We start from the raw sequence: 22,640 nt of genomic DNA on the forward strand, positions 1-22,640 counted from the left end.
ATTTCACTTGCTTAATATGTGACATTTTGTTCTATCGTTGCTGGCTTCAACCTTAAATGTTAAGACTGTTTAATAGTCATCTGAAACCTGAGAGTTTGGTTTTCCACAGATGTTTGAGACTACCATGTAGGGCTAGTCTCCAACTGTTCTGGATACTTAGTTATCTCCCATTTTAGTACTGGCAGTTCAATCAGTCTCTTATCAATAGTGCAGCTTGCACTGATGAAATATAGGTGAAATAAATAAAAGCCATTCTGAAATAAAACAAAGCACAAACCAGAACCAAAGAAACTGGTTCATATTTTTATTTGACATTATACTAGGCCAACACTGTTGTGAAATTACACAGCAGCTGGTTTCCCCATCAACATATATGATTGTGAATATAAAAACAGCTATTTATCTAATTATGTATTAAATTTGGAAACTCATGTCTAGACAATACATTCTGACACTATAAGGGGTTCAAAAGACAATATTTATAAAAGTGCAGATCTAGAAATTAGGAGAATGTTAAAGGTTCTTCATGCACTGCAGTCTTGTTAATCTTGATAATAATAGGAATTGTTGTATGTTCAACTGATAATCATTCTCAACATGATAACAATGCATCACAAGTAAAAATGAAAAAAAAACTATCCCATGTTTTAAATTAAAAGTTTTAGTTAGAATGTAAGACACTATGATCCACTAGGGATTTATTGTAGGGAATTTTATGCTACATGGATGTATTTCTAATATTTTGGAGCAACAAATTATATTTTAATACTTTTTGACTGTATTTCATTAAAAATTGCTTCTTATGATTTAACTGTCTAAAATAAAGCTTAAACTCAGCAAGGAAATATTAGTTATTCACACATCAGGAACTTAACTAGAGCTAACTAAATTTCACCTTATTTACTAGGTCATTTTGGGCAGTAAAAAGAGCACCACTAAGTCAAAAAATTAACTGTGTTTTTGAAAATGGGCATGCTTCACCATTGAGCCTTCAGGATGCAGGTTGAATGTGAAGGATTGTAACTAACATTGAGTACCTAGGGTCATCATTGTTGGTGTTTCCTTGGAATTATCACAGAAAATAGTTGCCATTTCTGTCTTCAGCTTGCTGTCATGAACATCAATTTCTGAAGTCTCTGGAACGCATTCATCACAGCAGCAGCAACAGCAATCCATGAAGGCTCTGCCCAAAGGTTTACAGAGACATAGAAGCAACACTGGGGTTACAGAGGACTTGAAAAACAGGAAGAACTGATTAATAATGTTGAGCAAGTCAACGGTCTCCTTGGAGATTTCAGGAAAGGTGTAGGTCACCACGATGTTGGAAACATTTTCCGGGATAATGCAGAAGCCATAGAGGATAGTCAGACCAATCAAGGTATTGTTCTTTTGATTTTCATGCTGAGCATGCTGAGAAATAATTTTGAGGTTGGATTTCTTCTCTGTGTTTCTTACTCGTCTCAACACCAACTGGCAAGTCACTGTGAAAATGATGGGCAAGCAGAAGTAGCAACCAAAGTACCACCACATCCTGGAATTCTCATAGGTCAGTGCAAGTTCATAGATATGCTCAGGGAGATTCAAAGATGTTTTGATGATGCAATAGTCAGTGATAACCCCAGACACAATGGAAGTCTTTTGATTCAGTTGCCAGAGAAGGACTTCAGGGAGGGCCAGCAACATAGATCCTATCCAGATGACTGCCATCTTGGCCACAATGGATAGACAATTTTCTATCAGCCTAATTTGTGACTGTGTGCTTGTTGCAGAACGAAACTTGTCGATGCTTAATGCACATAGGCTAAAGGTAGTGACTCCAAGAGAAGAAACCTAGAAGTTAAAATAAATTCATATATAAATTGTATATCTTTTTACAATGCCCTAATGTTGAAACAGCTTACACAGCTACACAAAATAGCCATTCTCCACTGGAAAAACCCCATGTTAAATTCTAAGAAGCATAAATTAAAATGTTAATAACATTTGATGTGAAATATTTCCATAATCATTTTTATTCAAACATTCAGTGTAAAATAAGGCAGTGCCAAATGAATAATGAAAGGACAATTGTAAATTATTCCATGATACATCAATGTCAATGTCATTATTAGAAACAGTTACACCAATCTACTGTATATTAACACTTGGTAATTATTCATACATTGACAAAGAAAGCACATTACACTAACATTTAACATTTAGTATATTGGAATTTACTTCTTAAAAATGTAATATCTTTATTTTCTTAAAAAGAAAACATAATAGAAGCTAATATTAATTTCATACATAAGTCTGAAGTAGTGAATATTTTCTGCTTTTACAAACTGCTACAATATAATCATATAGACTGCCCAAGCACTGCACTTAAATATTATTGAAATTGAACAGTGTTTTAAGCTGTGCTTATTATGCAATATGATAACATTAAACCAGGCAATTTGTCAAAACATCAAAAACAAAATCATTCTCACTCATTGATTTAGACAAAACTAAAATACTGCATGTAATAAATCTGATGAAAATTAACTCAGAAACTGCTGGAAGTGTTCAGCAGGTCAGACAATATCTGTGATGAGAGAAACAGGGTTATTGTTTTGAAGTATCTCTGTCCATAGATGCTGCCTGACTCTTGAATATCGCCAGCATCTCCTGTTTGATTTGACCAGTTAGATGTTAGTGCTTAGTTCTAGCTTTAAGATTTAACTATTACCACTTGTGCCAAACTATAGGCATTTTCTCTTTTTTTTAAAAAAGGCTGTCTCTAAACATACAGCAGCTTCTTTATACTGGCCTCAATCCTTTAAAAAGTTGTTCCTCTCTCTATCTCTCTGTCTCTTTAATAATTAATGTTCTCATGGCATCATGTTCAATACAATGAATGCATTGTTGTCGCAATTAAAACCAGTCAGCCCTTTCTCTCAGCCAGTATAGTAGAATGCCCAAACTCAAAGACAAAATGAACTTCTAAAATATACTACATTCTCTGATCTGATACTGAGTAGTTCCTCCAAAGCATCCTGCAGCTGATCCTCAAAGAAAGTAGTTCTAATTGATATGTATAATTTCCAAGGGTCATCACTGTGCTAACAAAGGGCTGCCATGTAACCATTGTACATTCAACTCTTGTACAACAATTACCTTTATCTTCACCATATGCATGTTGCTCTGGCCTTTCTTTGTTGCTGATGATTAGATTAGATTGCTTACAGTGTGGAAACAGGCCCTTCAGCCCAACAAGTCCACATCGACCCGCCGAAGCGTATACCACCCATACCCCTACATTTACCCCTTACCTAACACTATGGGCAATTTAGCATGGCCAATTCACCTGACCTGCACATTTTTGGATGTTAAAGGATTTAATTGCTGATATGAATTTTACTCTTTATTCAATGTGGCATATAACCCACCAAGAAGTAAACATTGCTGCAATCATATTTAGTAGCACACCATTTCAATAATTTGAAAAATCTCAGCGTAAACTAATTCACAAGTTTACACCTTGCTACCAATTGACATAAACTGGACAGTAGGAAGCTATACCATCAAATTATTAAACGTGGCATAAAGCGGCAGAGTGATATACTTCAGAATGTAAAAACTTTACACAGTTAGGAAAACCTATTCAACTTTAGATACTTTTATCAGTTAAATTGAGCTTTCCTTAAAGTTGACTTCCATTTAACACAATCTTATAAACTGCATGTATTTTTGTACTAGTCCCATAACAATGAAAGTGAAAAATTTAAACATAAGAAATACATGAAGTCATATTCCACACAGGTCCATTGTACGAGCTGTATCAAATAATGTCCAACAGTAAACCAAACAATAAAACCTACAGCTATAAAAACAGAAAGTCAGCATATCTGGCAGAAATTGTGGATATCTGGTCTAAGGGTCACAGGACTGGAAACTTTAACTGTTTTTCTCTTTACAGCTTGCCAGACCTGCTGAGTTTTTCCAGCACTTTTTGTTTCACATCTTCAGCACCTACAATTTTTTGTTTTATAAAGCTCACAGAGTAGGGTTTCATCTTCGAATTAAGGACTTTACATGTCTTAGAACACAGAATAGTGGAATGTAAAGATCTATCTATATATATGGTTATATTTTTATTCCAATGACTGTTTATATTTTCTAAAAGGGGGCTGGTAGAGATTGGGAATGTTTAAGTAATTCTGTTTTCTTGAGTTGTGTTCTTTGGAGCTGGTGGAGGCTGAGGGGAGACTTGACAGAAGTGTATGAAATTATGAGATGCATGGATAGGGTTGACGGTCAGAGTCCTTCTCCCAGAATTGAAATGTCTAATACTAAGGGGCATACATTTAAGGTGCGAGGTGGGAAAGTTCAAGGATGGTGTGAAGGGCAAGTGTTTTCTTTTCTTTAAAGAACTTCCACATAAATACAAAATATGTATTGTCTGAAATACCAAGCAGAGGGGATCTCCGGGCACGTGTTTAGAATATCAGACCATCCGAATGATAATTCAGTCCCAAACAAGCCGGGTCTTACCTCCAGGTAGGACACCACTTTACAGCCAATGTCCCCGAGCAGCCTTTTCTTGGTGATCTCATTGAAGATGACCACCGGCAGACAGAAGAAGATGACAAAAAAGTCCCAACAAGCCATGCCAGCTAGAATGTTATTCCAGGCGGTCTTCATGTAATAATTGTGACAGACAATGCACATCACGGCTAGGTTTGCAATGATGCCGACCGCGAACAGGATCAAGGACAGAAACATGACGGCGTACGCGCTGTAGGTGCTGTCAGTGACAGGGTACAGGCTGTTCTGCAGCTGGAGTCTCTTCGCTGTTGTTTCCAATCCGTTCACTTCCTCACCTCGAACTCCAGACGTCGCCTCACCCCCTGATACCTGTACCCGCTCATCTTTGAGCGAAGGGATCCTGGAACTTAGTTGGAAATGGGTCGATTCCACGGAGTTGCCTTGTGGGGGAGACGCGGCTGTTGCCTCTACTGGGGCAACGGTGCCCTTTTGATCTGTCCCCCGCCTTGCTCTTTGCTCGGGTTCTTTTGGAAGGCTCCTTTTGTTTGGGCTATCAGGATTTGAGCTGGTGTTTCCTGCAGTCTCCAGGTGCTCTCCAAGCCACTGGTCAGCCCCAGGCACTTGTTGAATTGCTGTTCTTTTCAGCTGGAGGTCACTTTGCTCTGGTACCTTTTGCCACTTGTACCATTTACCGCTGGCGCCTCTTGTCAGGTCATGGTGCTGTTGGATGTTGTCGGTAGTTGTCAATCCAAGGATAAAGAATTGCACTAGAAACAGAACAGCGAGAGAGGTGCACATTTCCCTCCCCTCTCCCCTTCTAACCGAGAAGTAAACTGCACGACAGTGTCGACAGATTTACAGCCGCCTCAACCCAGACTAAAGTCTCCCTTTTTTTTGCAAAATCTTTCCACTTGGTGACTCTTGTCTGTAAACCCTTCCGACGTACAGCTGTCAGTGTGCAGTGTATGTCTGGAGCTATCACATCACAACTTTGTGCATTGATCAACCTGCAACAAAGCAAACTACTCGATTCTCTTCAAACTCTCGTTATTTTCGGTTCTCTCGATGTTTTCCCAACATTACTACAAATAAAAGACAGCACACAGTGAGGAGTTTTGAATTGCCCCCTGCTGGTGTGAATCAATACTTCACAAAAGGAACTCCAAAGGTGGTTTATAATTGGATTTAATGCAAAGTGCTCAAAAAAAAGTTTTACTGATATCTTAAAGAAGCTAATATTAGTTTTGCCTCGGTTTCGCTCTTTTCTAACTTTGTCTCAACCCCTGCTAGAAAACAAAAGGCACTAAACGAAGGAAATGTAAATTGCCTTTGGAAGGTGTTTTGTCCGACCTGCCTATCTTCTTTTCCACCTATCCACTCCACCCACTCCTCCCTGACCTATCACCTTCATCCCCTCCCCCACTCACCTAATGTAATCTATGCTACTTTCTCCCCACCCCCACCCTCCTCCAGTTTACCTTTCCACGCTTCAGGCTTTCTGCCTTTATTCCTGATGAAGGGTTTTTGCCCGAAACGTCGATTTTGCTGCTCCTCGAATGCTGCCTGAACTGCTGTGCTCTTCCAGCACCACTAATCCAGAATCTGGTTTCCAGCATCTGCAGTCATTGTTTTTACCTCGTAGTGGAACAACCGAGGCAGCTGCTCAGATGCTTTCATTTCACTAACGAGTTTCAAGCGTTTGCAAGGAATTAGAAATTATTAGCTGACCAACAATCAAACTCTGATCGACTGACCCCCCCCCCCCCCACCCCCCAACTGGACCCTGGCTTCCCCACAGCCCTCTACATCTAACTCCATCAACATACCCTAAGGTTCCTTTTCCCCTCATCTATTTATGTAGTGAACTATTCACCTTTACTTCCACATTCTAGATGCTTTCTGTGTAAAGAAACTTCTTCTGAATATCATTTCTGGTTCATAGAATCTCTACGGTGTGGAAGCAGGCCATTTGAACAACACCACTCTTCTGAAGAGCATCCCAGCTATACTCATCCCCCTATCCTATCCCTGTAACCCTGCATTTGCTATGGTGAATCCACCTAACTTGCGTAAATCAAAATAGAAAGAACTGCAGATGCTGTAAATCAGAAACAAAGTCAGAAATTTCTGGAAAATCTCAGCAGGTCCAGCAGCATCTGTGGAGAGAAATTAGTGTTAACATCTCACGTTGAGTGACCCTTCCCCAGAACTCTTTCTATTTTTATTCTACCCAACCAACATGTATGTACACTCTGAGAGGAAACTGAAACACCTGGAAGAAGCCCGTGCGGACATGGGGAGAATGTACATACTCCGCACAGAGAGTTGCCCAAAGGTGGAATTGAACCTCGGTCCCTGGTGCTGTGAGGCAGCAATGCTATTTGCTGTGTGAAAAAGTTATTTTTCTTTCTCACATCATGCTTGCTTCATTTGCACATCACTTGAAATGTAAGTATGTGTAGATACACAATTATCGTAGTCAGTTTATCGATAATTTCTGAAGTGACAATTGCATTATTATTGTGCTGTATTGTATCATGTGAGATAACTTGTATCGATAAGTTGATTTACATTTCTCTTTCCTGTACAGATAGAGGCAAACAGACAGAGAAACATATACAACACAAAATCACACTTGTTCTTCTCTATTGGATTCACATCTAGCAGCTTATCCTGTTTCACCCATCTCACCTCCATTTTAAACTATTGATTATCTACTGTGGCTCAGACTTTGTCCACCCCAGTCCAACACCAACACCTCAACATTATCCTGTAAGGTGTTGGCACACCAGGATTTCAAGCCAGATCTGCTAGTGACATGCATCGAGGTAGTATTAGCTCATTGCTGCCACAATGGAGAGGAATGCTCAACAGCTTATGCATCCAAGATTTTGACTATTGCAGAGCATAAATAAGCCCAAATAGAGTTGGCAGTTGTATTTGGAGTCAGGAAGTTCCACCTATACTTTTATGGACAAAGATTTCTAATAATAATGGACCACAAAACCCTATGTGATTTAATTAAAGAGGATAAGGCAGTGCCACCCATAGCTTCAGGCTGAATTCAGTGGTGGTCTCTAATACTAAGTACATGTAATTTCAAATTGGAACACCATCTGAGAGGCCAAGTGGAAAATGTGGATGCGTTGAGCTGCCTCCCTCTAGCAGATACACCACCAGTTGTATTGCCACTGGAAGAGTCTGTAATGATTTTAATTTTATTGGACACACTTTCAGTCACAGCTGACAGCATCAGACTTTGGATACAGAAGGATCCGATACTGGGAAAACTGAAACAGCTGGTGGTGTTGATGGCCAAAGGGCCATCACGACCAGAAGTCTAACCTTTCTGGACTCGGTGTGACCAGATCACCATAGAGGATGGCATTTTGCTATAGGTATCCCAAGCAAAGATTGTCGCCACATACTAGCTGAACTCCACCAAGGTCATCCAGGCTTGTCCAAAATGAGGATGTTAGCGAGACGTTATGTTTAGTGGCCAGGGTTGGATGCCAACATAGCTTTGTTGTTGTGACAGTGCCCAAGAATGCCAACAAGGACAAAACTAGGAATGGCTGGGTAAACCCTGGCTTAGTTACATGTCGACTACGCAGGTTCTTTCATGAGCTCACCGTTCTGAGTCATTGTGGACACACACTCAAAGTGGTTGGATGTGTACAGAGTTCATTCATCAAATACAGGGATGTAGGAGTAAAACAGCACACATCATTTGCAATACAAGGACTCCCGGAAGTTTTGTTCACAGATAACAGGCTGTCTTTTACCAGAAGGGAATTTGAGTTTTTCCTAAAGTCAAAAGGCATTCAACAGATAAGGACAGTTCCATACCATCCATCATCCAGTGGTCTGGCAGAAAGAGCACTTCAAACTTTGAAGGCAGGCTTAAAGAAAGGGCCTACAGCTTCACTAGATACTAAACTGAGCTGCTTCCTTTTCGATTACAGGAATATCCCACATGCAACTGCAGGGACGTCACTGGCAGAGTTGCTCATAGGGAGGAGACTCTGCACCAGGTTAGATCCCAGATCCATATTGGGGACGGTGAAACAGCATCAGGAACACCAATGCCAGATAGAAGAGAGAGACTGGATTAGTGGTGCTGGAAGAGCACAGCAGTTCAGGCAGCATCCAAGTGGCTTCGAAATCTATGTTTCGGGCAAAAGCCCTTCATCAGGAATAAAGGCAGTGAGCCTGAAGCGTGGAGAGTTAAACTAGAGGAGGGTGGGGGTGGGGAGAGAGTAGCACAGAGTACAATGGTTGAGTGGGGGAGGAGATGAAGGTGGTAGGTCAAGGAGGAGAGGGTTGTTTGGATAGGTGGAAAAGGAGATAGGCAGGTCAGACAAGTCTGGACAAGTCAAGGAGACAGTGCTGAGCTGGAAGTTTGAAACTAGGATGAGGTGGGGGAAGGGGAAATGAGGAAGCTGCTGAAGTCCACATTGATGCCCTGGGGTTGAAGTGTTCCGAAGCGGAAGATGAGGCGTTCTTCCTCCAGGCGTCTGGTGGTGAGGGAGCGGCGGTGAAGGAGGCCCAGGATCTCCATGTCCTCGGCAGAATGGGAGGGGGAGTTGAAATGTTGGGCCACGGGGCGGTTTGGTTGATTAGTGCGGGTGTCTCGGAGATGTTCCCTAAAGCGCTCTGCTTGGAGGTGCTCAGTCTCCCCAATGTAGAGGAGACCACATCGGGAGCAACGGATACAATAAATGATATTAGTGGATGTGCAGGTAAAACTTTGATGGATGTGGAAGGCTCCTTTAGGGCCTTGGATAGAGGTGAGGGAGGAGGTGTGGACACAGGTTTTACAGTTCCTGCGGTGGCAGGGGAAAGTGCCAGAATGGGAGAATGGTCGTAGGGGGATGTGGACCTGACCAGGTAGTCACGGAGGGAACGGTCTTTGTGGAAGGCGGAAAGGGGTGGGGAGGGAAATATATCCCTGGTAGTGGGGTCTTTTTGGAGGTGGCGGAAATGTCGGTGGATGATTTGGTTTATGCGAAGGTTTGTAGGGTGGAAGGTGAGCACCAGGGGCGTTCTGTCCTTGGTACGGTTGGAGGGGTGGGGTCTGAGGGCGGAGGTGCAGGATGTGGACGAGATGCGTTGGAGGGCATCTTTAACCACGTGGGAAGGGAAATTGCAGTCTCTAAAGAAGGAGGCCATCTGGTGTGTTCTATGGTGGAACTGGTCCTCCTGGGAGCAGATACAGCGGAGGCGGAGAAATTGGGAATACGGTATGGCATTTTTGCAAGAGATGGGGTGAGAAGAGGTGTAATCCAGGTAGCTATGGGAGTCGGTGGGTTTGTAAAACATGTCAGTGTCAAGTCGGTCGTCACTAATGGAGATGGAGAGGTCCAGGAAGGGGAGCGAGGTGTCAGAGATAGTCCAGGTAAATTTAAGGTCAGGGTGGAATGTGTTGGTGAAGTTGATGAATTGCTCAACCTCCTCGCGGGAGCACGAGGTGGCGCCAATGCAGTCATCAATGTAGCGGAGGAAGAGGTGGGGAGTGGTGCCGGTGTAATTACGGAAGAGAGAGACTGTTTATTACAGCGGCCAAAATCTGGTGGGGGAAACATAGAAACAGTCCCACATGGTTACGAGATATATTTGACGGGAGGTCAGCTCCAGTAATGTATAAAGTTTGGGTATGTATGATGGTCGTGAACAAGCACATGGACCACATGTAAGCTGCATGTTCACAAACTAGGCAGCAGTAAAATGTGCCCGGCTCCTTAGAACAGTTGGCGGAATCTATGGGTTGTTCCTCTCCATCAAACATTGAGGAGACCTCACAATCTGAGATCGACATGGTGGATGTTGCCACCTCAATGAATTTACCACTTGAAGAAGAGAATGAATTTCTTCTGAGACACACTAGGTGCAAGGGGCAAGTGACTGTGCATTAACACGTGTATCCAAGGCAGAGCTGGACAAACCTAACTCAGTGCCAAAACACTCCAGGAAGAGCTACAAGATAAAGAACCAGCCTATGTCCTCAGACTCAGAGCGGTGGGATGTAGTGATTGTAACAAGGTTGACCAAGTGGATCTCATAGAATATGAGTTCCCTGATTGGACCAGATTAACAGCCCCAATCAGGGAGCCCTGGCTGACAGATATAGACAGGAATGTCAGACATTCAACACTCTGAGAGTTGACACTGCCATATCCTGATGTGCTTCTAGGTCAGCTGATGACTGGGATCCAGTTTGAGTCCTGCCAGGCTGGGTTCTTAAACCTACTGGCTAACTACTGGAACTTACCAAGGACTTGACCAATCAGAGGTATGATATTAACTGGTTTTATCACCTTGAAACACTGCTAGTGGCTCTTGATGGCTTGCTTAACAGTGGACCATTTGGTATGTCTGCTCTTGGGCCTAGAAGTCTGGTTTCATCCTAGTATTGGACTTACTAAGGCATGTCTGCCCTATCTATTGAACGTTATTTGTTCATCACACATGCCCGTTCACACTTCCTGTTGTGTTCTGGTCCCTCTCTAGTTTTCAGTTTTCTGGGCTTAGATCTTGCAAGGACATGTCCCAAGGCTTGAATTAACTCTTGTGTCTGTCTTGGCTTAGGTGTTCCCAGTATACTTTGCTTATTGGCCAATTTTTATTCTCTGTTTATTTCAGTTGCTGTGCCTGCATTTCTGGGGTCCCATATTAATGATTTTTATATGACTTGAGCAATTGTCATTGAGCAGGTTGATGCTGAGCAGGTGCTGCTTTATAGCAGTGTTGATTGACACCTTCCATTACTTTTCTGATGATTGAGAGTAGACTGATGGGGCAGTAATTGCACATTTACTATAAACCGACCGACTCCCACAACTACCTAGACTACACCTCCTCCCACCCTGCCCCCTGTAAAAATGCCATCCCATATTCCCAATTCCTTCATCTCCGCTGCATCTGTTCCCAGGAGGACCTGTTCCAATACCGTACAACCCAGATGGCCTCCTTCTTCAAGGACCGCAATTTCCCCCCAGACGTGATCGATGATGCCCTCCACCGCATCTCCTCCACTTCCCGCTCCTCCGCCCTTGAGCCCTGCCCCTCCAATCGCCACCAGGACAGAACCCCACTAGTCTTCACCTACCACCCCACCAACCTTCATATACAGCGTATCATCCGTCATCATTTCTGCCACCTCCAAACGGACCCCACCACCAGGGATATATTTCCCTCCCCTCCCCTATCAGCATTCCGAAAAGACCACTCCCTCTGTGACTCCCTCGTCAGGTCCACACCCCCCACCAACCCAACCTCCACTCCCGGCACCTTCCCCTGCAACCGCAAGAAATGCAAAACTTGCGCCCATACCACCCCTTTACTTCCCTCCAAGGCTCCAAGGGATCCTTCCATATCCGCCACAAATTCACCTGCACCTCCACACACATCATTTACTGCATCCGCTGCACCCGATGTGGCCTCCTCTATATTGGGGAGACAGGCCGCCTACTTGTAGAATGTTTCACCTCTGGGACACCCAGACCAACCAACCCAACCATCCTGTGGCTCAACACTTCAACTCCCCCTCCCACTCCACCAAGGACATGCAGGTCCTTGGACTCTTCCATTGCCAGACCACAGCAACATGACAGCTGGAGGAAGAGCGCCTCATCTTCCGCCTAGGAACCCTCCAACCATAAGGGATGAACTCAGATTTCTCTGGTTTCCTCATTTCCCCTCCCCTCATCTTGTCTCAGTCAAATCCCTCGAACTCAGCACCGCCTTCCTAACCTGCAATCTTCTTCCTGACCTTTCCGCCCACACCCCCAATCCGGCCTATCACCCTCACCTTAACCTCCTTCCACCTATTGCATTTCCAATGGCCCTCCCCTAAGTCCCTCCTCCCTACCTTTTATCTTAGCCTGCTGGGCACACTTTCCTCATTCCTGAAGAAGGGTTCATGCCCGAAATGTTGATTCTCCTGCTCCTTGGATGCTGCCTGACCTGCTGAGCTTTTCCAGCAATACATTTTCAGCAGTAATTGTCAGGGTTGGTTTCACCCTGCTTTTTGTGTACAGATCATTCCTGGGCAATTTTCCACATTGTTGGGTAGGTGCCGATGTTGTAACAGCTTGGTTAGGGGAGTGGCAAGTTCTGGAGCGCAAGTCTTCAGTTCTCTTACTGGGGTGTTGTCAGGACCGAATAACCTTTGCAGTATTCAGTGCCTCTCACCATTCCTTGACATCATGTGGAGTGAATTGAGTTGGTTGAAAGGCCAACACCCTGTAAATTGCTTTGAGATGTTTCACGGTTTGCCAGGAGGGTAGCAGAACTGCAGATAAAATTCATATGAAGGAGCAGCAGTCTTATCTATCCTCTTCCCTGGAAGGGAGGGTTGAGTTGTAGCATTCTTGCAACTGAAACAGACAAATTTACATCTCAACAATACCCTGTACCGTAGCATAAATACAATTCGTATTTCTGTATTCTATTCAGGAAATGTTGCATTGATAGGAGTACTCAACTGATACACTGAGGCAAGGTTCTTTCTGTGTGTGCGGTTCATTGTCCCAGTTCTATTTGAGGAATGGGCAGGAGTCCATGTGATATACTGAACAAAAGTCATCCCTCAGATAAACAAACCACCAAAGATACTTAACTAATTAGTCCTCTAATGCATTGTTTTAGGAATAAAGCTCGGAGTAATGAACTATCTAAATACAATCCACAACTCTAAATCTATCTTGGACACATTTGCCAATTTCACTCAATTCATTTACAAAGACTGCATATAACACCTCAAGAAGCATGTTGATTGTTTTAGTTAACTCAGTGAAGACTTTTTCACCGCATTGTCATGTTTGTACTTAAATTATTCCATGGGCCATCCTGTGTCTGCTTATTTTCCTTGGGACTTCTTGGCTTGTGCTAAGTTTGTTTTGATTGTAGTGTTTTGGGACCCAAAGTTTTAACTCTTTTTTTTCTCCACAGATGCTGTCAGACCTGCTGGGTTTCTTCAGCAATTTCTGATTTGGTCTCGTATTTTTAGCAGTTTAGTTTAGATTCAGTGTATGCCTAATCCAATGAGTATTTTACATTTTTATTTTAGTGAAGGTTCACTCAGTAGAGAGTCTAACTTCTGTGAGGGGGAACACATTCCATGGTGAAATGGTCACTTCAATGAACTTGGACTTTTCCTGGTTTTATTCTTTCTGTTTTTGAAACTTAATATACCACCTAATCCTTATCACAGGCTAATCATGTTAATGCCCAGTGCCCAGTGTACTGATGGGACTGTAAACAGATAGTGCACTTGGTTATAAAATGTTCAAAACTTCCTGAGCTTGTGATAAGGTGTTCTATAAATGAAAATGTTTCCTGAGAGAGGCAACTGTTTAACATATTTTGTAAATCATTGTGGAAACAAGCTGGAGTAAAATGTTTATAGTAAGATGTGATACTGTTGGTCTGTTTTCCTTGTTTATCCTTGACTCTCAAATTCTAGCAAAAGCTAAGTATTTTGGGACTCTCGGTGCTATTTGGAAGGGAGCTCCAGGATTTTGATCTAGTGATCATAAAGAAGGAACTACATATCACTAAGTCATCAGAGTGTGTGACTTAAAAGTGTATATTAGTTGTCTTAGTCTTTCTATAATCTGTGTTACAATACTTTGCATTCCTTTTGAATGAGAATCAATGTGAAAGATGAACATTCACAATATAAGATACCATCAATGTTACAAATAATAAGAAATATTTGTAGCTGGCACCAAACATGTAAAAACCACTAAGTAAAGTCAACTAATTTTTTTCCTAAAAAGAATAGTAGTTATGGGGATCTCAGCCAACTGTGAAGTTACTGAGTCTAACTACGTACTTTTTGTTTATTTGAAAGTAAAAGAGAAATTGCTTATTTAGCCAAATGGGACCAAGAAAAAGAAGCATCAAAAGGATTATGCCAAAATTATTATTAACATTGAAGTTCCAATTGCTCCATTTGAGTTTCCTAATCAGTAAGGCACGGTCTGTATTTCAGTTATATGATACCAGCAGATGGCAGTAATGGATTTCATTGTGTTCCACAGCTCCTTCGAGATGTATTAATGATGCATGATGAACATGAGGATTAGTTTGACAAGAGATGATCACTGTGCCCTAACTTCATGTTCAAATTGCACAAAATAATTACACAATTGCAAACTGTTAATGACAGAGGCCCTGCTGAAATAAAATGGCGCTTTATGTTATCTGTATTAATCTATTCATTCATATAAAAGCATGAGGTGTGCTCAATCTTCTGTAGCCAACCTGAGAAATCACAATTATATGGTTAAGCTGTGTACTATGACTCAAATGCTAAATAACTGTAGGAATTATCACTCTGTCAAGCTTTGGTTAATGTGACCTATTTGAGCTGAACAACCAGAGTTTCCTGTGTTTATTAAAGATGCAAGGTTTTTTGTTTCACAGGACCTGTATTTTACTGTAGTGTCGCCACTGTTTCCAGCTCTGACTAACAGAGAGATTTTTGGTAAACTTGAACTTAGAAAAGCTGCCTAGTTCCCTGTCTGCAAGGGACCAAGAAAAGAGATGGCTATCGGATTTGTTAGGTCTCTACACATCCTATAATTTTGCAGCAACTACAGCCCCCTGTGAAAGAGGAGTAGAGGAGGTGCAGGATAGATTTGAGTGGAACTGCTGCACTGGGATATGTTCATGTTATGGATGGCTTGTGCTGGACTTGCTGCAACGTCGCTTGTTGTTTGCTGGGCATCCCTGTGCAAAGCCAATGTGAGTGTTGTTTAATAATATGCGTAGACCTTTAAAAAAGTGTCTCTTAAAGTATTATCAATCATTATCACCTTGATAGGGTATGTTGCACTAGATGCTCAGAATTGGTGGAATTCTAGTGCAGTGGAGACACTGAGTATTTTCAAGGCAGAGCTATATAGATTCTTGACTAATAAGGGAGTGAAAAGGTATCATGGATCTATTAGAATCTCATCAAATGGTGGAGCATTGATGGGGCCAAATGGCTTTCTCCTCTTAATTGTGTTTGGATGCAGTCCCATGACCATTGGTCATTCTATGAACTGGAGTTGTAGAAGTCTGCTATGTACAATACGCTTAGTGAGCAATAACTACCGAGACTTATCTTCAAATAAAGAATCCACATTACTATTTCATGACTCCTTGTACTTGTTTTGCACTTTCACATAGAAGAAGAAGAACTTAATGTAGTAGTGTTTTCAAGTCCACTATTCAAACAATAGACAAAATGGCACCCTGATTAACGCCTGAACACCCACTCCACCCCATCCCAACAGCAACAAGGAGATCCCAACAAGGCCAACATATCACTGTAATGTCACCATCTGGCAGAGTGGTGCAGTTGGACCATAATCCAGTGATTAATACATCAAACTCATCCTCTGCTTATAAGCATCTACTGCCTACAACCACAGCTGAAATTTAGCTGCAATACATTTTCATCAGCTTTAAGAGTCTTGTAGTGCAGTGTTAGTGTCTCAACGTCTGGGCCAGAAGATCTGTATTCATATCCCACCTGCAGTGGAGGTGTTTCCAACGTTTCCAAGCAGGTTGATTAAAACAAAACTGTTGTACCTCCCTATCTTGCCCCTTATATTAATGTTAGGCATGTGCTTGGGTGATGAGTATGATTGTATAATTTGAAATGACAAATTATTATGGTGTTTGCTTGGATAATTGTGTGACATGTCTAGGGGCTGCAGGAAAATCTCCAAAATCTCCTTTTCAAATCTATTGGACTGTCACTCAGCAGGTGGCAGCAGAGAGTATCTTTTCGTGGGTGAACAGAACAAACTCCATTCCTACCTTTCACATAGCTTTCTAAATGCCCCAAGATAGTTCAGAAATGTGCCACTGTAATTGCATAATGATGCAAAGTTATAGCAAGCTGAGCTGCTCAGCATCTGTTCAAAAACCTATGACCTAACATTTCTTCTGAACTGAGGAATCTCTCATACAGTGCTGTGCCATCAATCCTCTGCAGGCCCATTGGAAGCTAATTGAGAAAATATAATCCTGGTTTTCTGCACATGGATAGCAGCATTTGTTACTATTTTCAGTGTCCCTCAGGTTTGCAGGTGAGCAGAGGTATACATTAATATACATTGCAGTGATTTGGTATCACTGTTTCAGATACTAACACAAATACGGCAATTAAAGTATCTCTGTTACTGCAGAAAATGAAAATGCTTTGCATTTTATAGTTCTAATTATTGAACTAATATGTGGGCTTTGATTATATTATGCTGTTGTATCCAGATGTTGAATTACATTATCCTTTTGTAGGATATGGATACTGCTGGCCCTGCCAAATTTTATTAGCGATCCAGTATTACCCTGGAGAAGTTAGTGATGAACCACTCTCTTGAAGTACTGCCATCCATCTGGTATAGGTCGTCCCAGAGCACAGCGAATAAGGGACTTCCAGGATTCTAATCTTATGACTGTGAAGGAATGGCAATCTAGTTTTACGGGCTGGATAGTGTGTGGCTTTGAAGTTCTGCTTTCCATGACTCTGCTGCCTGATCCTTTCAGAGATTTAGAAGGTGTTGTTGGAAGGTCAGTGGTAAGCTGCTGCCATGCAATTTGTATGTAGTACACTCTGTTAAGACTGAAAATCAGTAGTGGAGGGAGTAAGTGTTAAAGTTGGTAAATGAATCTGTGAACAGCTTATTAAGGTACTGCTTTAGAACATGGTCAGCACACCTTTGCTGATAATTGAGAAGACCAGTGCTAATTCACTGGATTGTATTTGACCTGCTTTTTATGGATAGGGCCTAACTGAGCAAATTTACATATTGTCAGGTAGATATCAGTGTTGTAGCTTTACTGGAACATTTTAACACCTCCAGTACTAATGCTGGGATGCCATCATGGCCTGTAAGCAGAAAGGCAAATTATTATCTGAATGGCTAGAATTGAAATCTAGGTATAAGGCCATAAGACAGAGGAGCAGAAATTAGGCCGTTCAGCCCATTGAGTCATCTCTGTCATTCAATCATGGCTGATAAGTTTCTCAACCCTTTTCTCCTGCTTTCTTACCGGAACCCTTGATCTACTTGACATTCAAGAACCTATTTATCTCAGTCTTAAATATGCTCAATGACCTGGCCTCCACAACCTTCTGTGGCAGTGAATTCCATAGATTCCCCACTCTCTAGCTGAAGAAGTTTCTCCTTCCCTCCGTTCTAAAAGGTCTTCTCTTTACTCTGAGGCTGTGCCCTCGAATCCTAGTCTATCCTATCAATGGAAAAGTCTTCCCAACATCTACTCTGTCCATGCAATTCAGTATTCTGTGTGTTTCAATTAGATTCCCCCCTTATCCTTCTAAACTCCATCAAGTATAGACCCAGAGTGCTCAAATGTTCTTCATACGTTAAGCTTTTCGTTCCTGGGACCATGCTTGTGTGAACCTCCTCTGGACGCTCTCCAAGACCATTCATCCTTCCTGAGATATGGGGGCCAAAACTGCGCATAATACTCCAAATGTGGTCTGACCAGAGCCTTAAAGAGCCTCAGAAGTACATCTCTGCTTTTATATTCAAGTCCTTTCAAAATAAATGCCATCATTGCATTTGCCTTCTTAACTACTGACTCAACCTGCAAGGTTACCTTGACAGAATCCTGGACTAGAACTCCCAAGTCTCTTTGCACTTCAGACTTCTGAATTTTCTCCCCATTTAGAAAAATAGTCCATGCCTCTTTTCCTCCTGTCAAAGTGCATGACCTCACACTTTGCCACATTGTACTCCATCTGCCACTCCTTCGCCCACTCTCCTAACCTGTCCAAATCTTTCTGCTGCCTCCCCACCTCCTCAATGCTACCTAGCCCTCTACCTAACTTTGTATCATCTGCAAGCTTAGCCAGAATGCCCTCAGTTCCTTCATCCAAATCGTTAATGTATAAAGTGAAAGGTTATCGTCCCAACACTGAGCTTTGTGGAGCACCACTTGTCACTGGCTGCCATCCTAAGATTCAAAGAATTTGAGCAGATTTGTCAGGCGTGACCTCACCTTGATGAAACCATGCTGACTTTGACCTATTTTACCATACAATTCCGAATATTCAGAAATCTCATCCTTTACAATGGATTCCAGGATCTTACCTACGACTGGGGTTGGGCTAATCAGTCTGCAATTTTCCATCTTTTGCCTTACTCCCTTTTTAAACTGGGATGTCACGTTAGTGATTTTCCAGTCCTCTGCGACCCTCCCTGATTCTAGCAATTCCTGAAAGATCACCACTAACGCCTCCACTATCTCTTTAGCTATCTCCCTTAGAATTCTCGGGTGTAGTCCATCTGGTCCAGGTGATATATCCACCTTCAGGCCATTCAGTTTTTCTAGCACCTTCTTCTTGCTGATGCCCATCATACTCAGCTCTGTCTCCTTAATCTCTTGAATGTTTGGGATATTACTTGTGTCTTCTACTGTGAAGACTGATGCAAAGTAATTATTCAGTTCCTCAGCCATTTCCTTGTTCCCCACTACTATCTCTTCAGTATCATTTTCCAGTTGTCCAATGTCCACTTTGGCCTCTCTTTTGCCCTTTATATATCTAAAGAAACTTTTACAGTCTTCCTTACATCACCGGCTAGCTGACCCTCATATTTAATCTTTTCCCTCCTTTTTTTTGTTGCCCTCTGTTGGTCTTTGTAGGCTTCCCAATCCTCTGGCTTCCCACTGCCCTTTGCCACATTATATGCTTTCTCTTTTGCTTTTATGCTTTCCCTGACTTTCCTAGTCAGCCATGATTGCCTCATCTTCCCTGTACCATGCATCTTTTTCCTCGGAAAGAATCTCTGCTGGGTCTCCTGAGTTATTTTCAGAAACTTCTGCCATTGCTGTCCCACTGTCTTTCCTGCCAGGCTCCTTTCCTAGTCAATTCTACCCAGCTCCTCCTTCATGCCTCTGTAATTGTCTTTATTCAGCTGTAATATCATTATCTCTAATTTTATCTTCTCCCTCTCAAATTGCAGAGCAAATTCAATCATATTATAATCACTGTCTCCGAAAGGTTCCTTCACCTTAAGCTTTATCATGTCTGCCTCATTCCACAACACTAAATCCAGTATTGCCTGTTCCTTAGTGGGATCCACCACAAGCAGCTCCAAAAAGCCATTGCATAGACATTCCACAAATTCCTTTTCTTGCAATTCACTACCAACCTGATTTTCTCAGTCCACCTGTGTATTGAAATCCTCCATGATCACTGCAAGTTTTCCTTTCCTACACATCTTTTCTATCTCCTGGTGTATCTTGTGGCTGACTACTGTTTGGAGGCTGGTTCATAACTCCAACTATGTTTTTTTGACGTTTGTCGTTCCTCAGTTCTACCCACATAGATTCTACACCATCCTTATATGCTATACCCCTGTCACTGAAGGCTTGTCCTACTGCAATGATACAAGGCCTTGGTGAGACCACACCTGGAATATTGTGTGCAGTTTTGATCTCCTTATCTGAGGAAGAATGTTTTGGCAATGGAAGGAGTGCAGTGAAGGTTTACCAGACTGATTCCTGAGATGGGAGGACTGATGTGTGAGAAGTGGTTAAGTCAGTTAGGATTATATTTGCTGGAGTTATATTGAGTGGTAACTCTCAAAGAAACTTAGAAAATTCTCACAGGATGAGACGGGATAGATGCAGGAGGATGTTCCCAATGGTGGGGAGTCTAGAATAAGGGCCATAGTGTTAGTATATGGTATCAACCTCTAGGACTGAGATGAGGAGCAATTTCTTCACCAGGAGAATGGTGAGTCTGTGGAATTCTTTACCACACAAAGCAGTTGAATCCAAAACATTGTATGATTTCAGGAAGGAGTTAGACATAGCACTTGGGAACAATGTGATCAAAAGATATGGGGAAAGAGCAGGAACAGGATGTTGAGTTGAATTTAAAAAAAGACAAAGATTGTGAATGTTGGAAATCAGACAGAAAAACAAGGGCCCAGAAGAAGGCTGATTTCGACCCGAAATGTTAAATCTGTTTTTTGTTCTCCACAGATGCTGGCAGACCTGCTGAGTGTTTCCAGGAAATTCTGTCCTTGTTTCTCATATTGAATGATTGGCCGTGATCATAATGGATGGTGGACTAGGGTCTAAGGGCTGAATGGCCTATTTTCTATGTTTCTGACTTTCTATAATCTTTGCAGTTTTCCATGTCCTTCAGCCATTTCTTGATATAAAGTACAACAATTCAAATTGGCTGACGATTAATATTTGTGATGCTGGGGAGTCTTGGAGAAGGCCAGGAATGGATCATCCACTCAGGACTTTTAGTTGAAGACAGTAGAATATGCTTCAACCTTGTCTTTGATGTGCTGGGCTACTCTGTCATTGGAGATGGGGACATTTATAGAACTTCTTTCTGTTAGTAGTTTAGTTGTCTACCATCATTCATGACTGAATGTAATAGGACTGCACCATGACTGAAAGTGAGACTGCAGATCTGATTTGTTAAATGTAGCAACAAGTACTGTAAACGACTCTGTTTTAATATCCAAAGGGGAGAGCTGTAATTAACATCACTTTGCTTATCCTACCTCATACTGGTTTAATTTATCCCCAAATGTTTCTCCCTTTTCATTGACATTAAATTTATGTTAGAAAGGTATCGATTTGCTTATAAACGAGATTTTTCTTTAACAGCATAAGTGCATGACTATGATCTTATTGTCTGTGTTATTACACAACACATTAATCATCCATTTGCAGCTGGCAACTCAAGCAGGATTTAAGGTTTCTAAATATCATCATTAATATGCTGTTTCTTCCCCAATGCACAGTCTTCACTGATTTTATTTTGTTATGAGTGCATTTGTGACAGTGACAAAAGCAGTAACATTATAACAGTGACATATTAACGCGCAGCGTATCTTATTTTCAATCTTTCTATCTTCAAGCAAGAAAATTCATGTGTCAGTTCTTTCTGTGCTATTCTTCTGCCATCTCCTCATAACACTGAACACACTTCCTTTACAAAGAAGTGTCTAATTCCTTCTGGAATGCTTCAGTTGAACCTCCCTCCTTGATAATCTAACCATTCATGAGAAAACACTTTTCCTCAGATAATGTTTGCTTCTTTGCTCATTGTTCTTGTTTTTGATCCTTGCATTAATAGAAATATTTTCTCCCTATTTATTCTGTGCAACCCTTTAACAATTTTGAGTACTTCAATCTGATCTCTTCAAGGAAAACAGCCTGAAATTCTCCAATCTATCATCATAACTGAAATTTCTCGTTTCTGGCACCATTCTCATAAACCTCACCAGTGCTTTCACATCCTTCCTAAGTTATGGTGCTCAGAACTGGAGGCAATTCTTCAGCCAAGGCTCAACTAGTTTCTAATACAAGTTCAGCAGAATCTTCTTCCCAATTCTGCTATTAATAAGTCCTAGGATACTGTGTGCTTCATTAATGTTGCCAGTGTGTGGATGTACCTATTAGAGAAGGTGCAAAACCTGACCTACTCTTGGGAAATAAGGCAGGGCAGGTGACTGAGGTGTCAGTGGGGGAGCACTTTGGGGCCAGCGACCATAATTCTGTAAGATATAAAATAATGATGGAAAAGGATAGACCACATCTAAAAGTTGAAGTTCTAAATTGGAGAAAGGCCACTTTTGATGGTTTTAGGCAAGAACTTTTGAAAGCTGATTGGGGGCAGATATTTGCAGGTGAAGGGATAGCTGGAAAATGGGAAGCCTTCAGAAATGAAACAACGAGAAAGTACATTCCTGTTAGGGTGAAAGGAAAGGCTGGTAGGTACAGGGAATGCTGGATGACTAAAAAAATTGAGGGTTTGGTTAAGAAAAAGAAGGAAGCATATGTAAGGTATAGACAGGATAGATCGAGTGAATCCTTAGAAGAGTATAAAGGAAGTAGGAGTATACTTAAGAGGGAAATCAGGAGGGCAAAAAAGGGGACATGAGATAGCTTTGGCAAATAGAATTAAGGAGAATCCAAAGGGTTTTTACAAATACATTAAGGACAAAAGGGTAACTAGGGAGAGAATAGGGCCCCTCAAAGATCAACAAAGCGGCCTTTGTGTGGAGCTGCAAAAATGGGGGAAATACTAAATGAATATTTTGCATCAGTGTTAACTGTGGAAAATGCCATGG

The 22,640-nt window shown here is 41.8% G+C and overlaps 1 protein-coding gene across 1 annotated transcript; it reads right to left on the minus strand.

Annotated features, from left to right (window-relative positions):
• Window positions 1-283: 283 nt before the first annotated feature.
• gpr37l1b (G protein-coupled receptor 37 like 1b) lies at window positions 284-6,105 on the minus strand. The gene is made up of 3 exons (XM_072563523.1): window positions 5,988-6,105; window positions 4,516-5,591; window positions 284-1,830 (listed from the first exon to the last, which is right to left on the minus strand). The coding sequence occupies exons 2-3, from the start codon at window positions 5,305-5,307 to the stop codon at window positions 1,024-1,026; spliced, it is 1,599 nt and encodes a 532-aa protein (XP_072419624.1). The 5' UTR covers window positions 5,308-5,591; window positions 5,988-6,105; the 3' UTR covers window positions 284-1,023.
• Window positions 6,106-22,640: the final 16,535 nt, after the last annotated feature.

This window comes from Chiloscyllium punctatum, chromosome 45, assembly GCF_047496795.1.
Source record: "Chiloscyllium punctatum isolate Juve2018m chromosome 45, sChiPun1.3, whole genome shotgun sequence".
Taxonomy (NCBI): domain Eukaryota; kingdom Metazoa; phylum Chordata; class Chondrichthyes; order Orectolobiformes; family Hemiscylliidae; genus Chiloscyllium; species Chiloscyllium punctatum.

What these genes read in the sequence shown, in the direction of transcription:
- gpr37l1b (XM_072563523.1), bottom strand. Translation starts at nt 5,307, where the DNA reads ATGTGCACCTCTCTCGCTGTTCTGTTTCTAGTGCAATTCTTTATCCTT. An exon ending in AAGTGGTGTCCTACCTGGAG is followed by an intron (nt 1,831 to 4,515) that starts GTAAGACCCGGC and finishes TTTAACTTCTAG; the next exon opens with GTTTCTTCTCTTGGAGTCAC.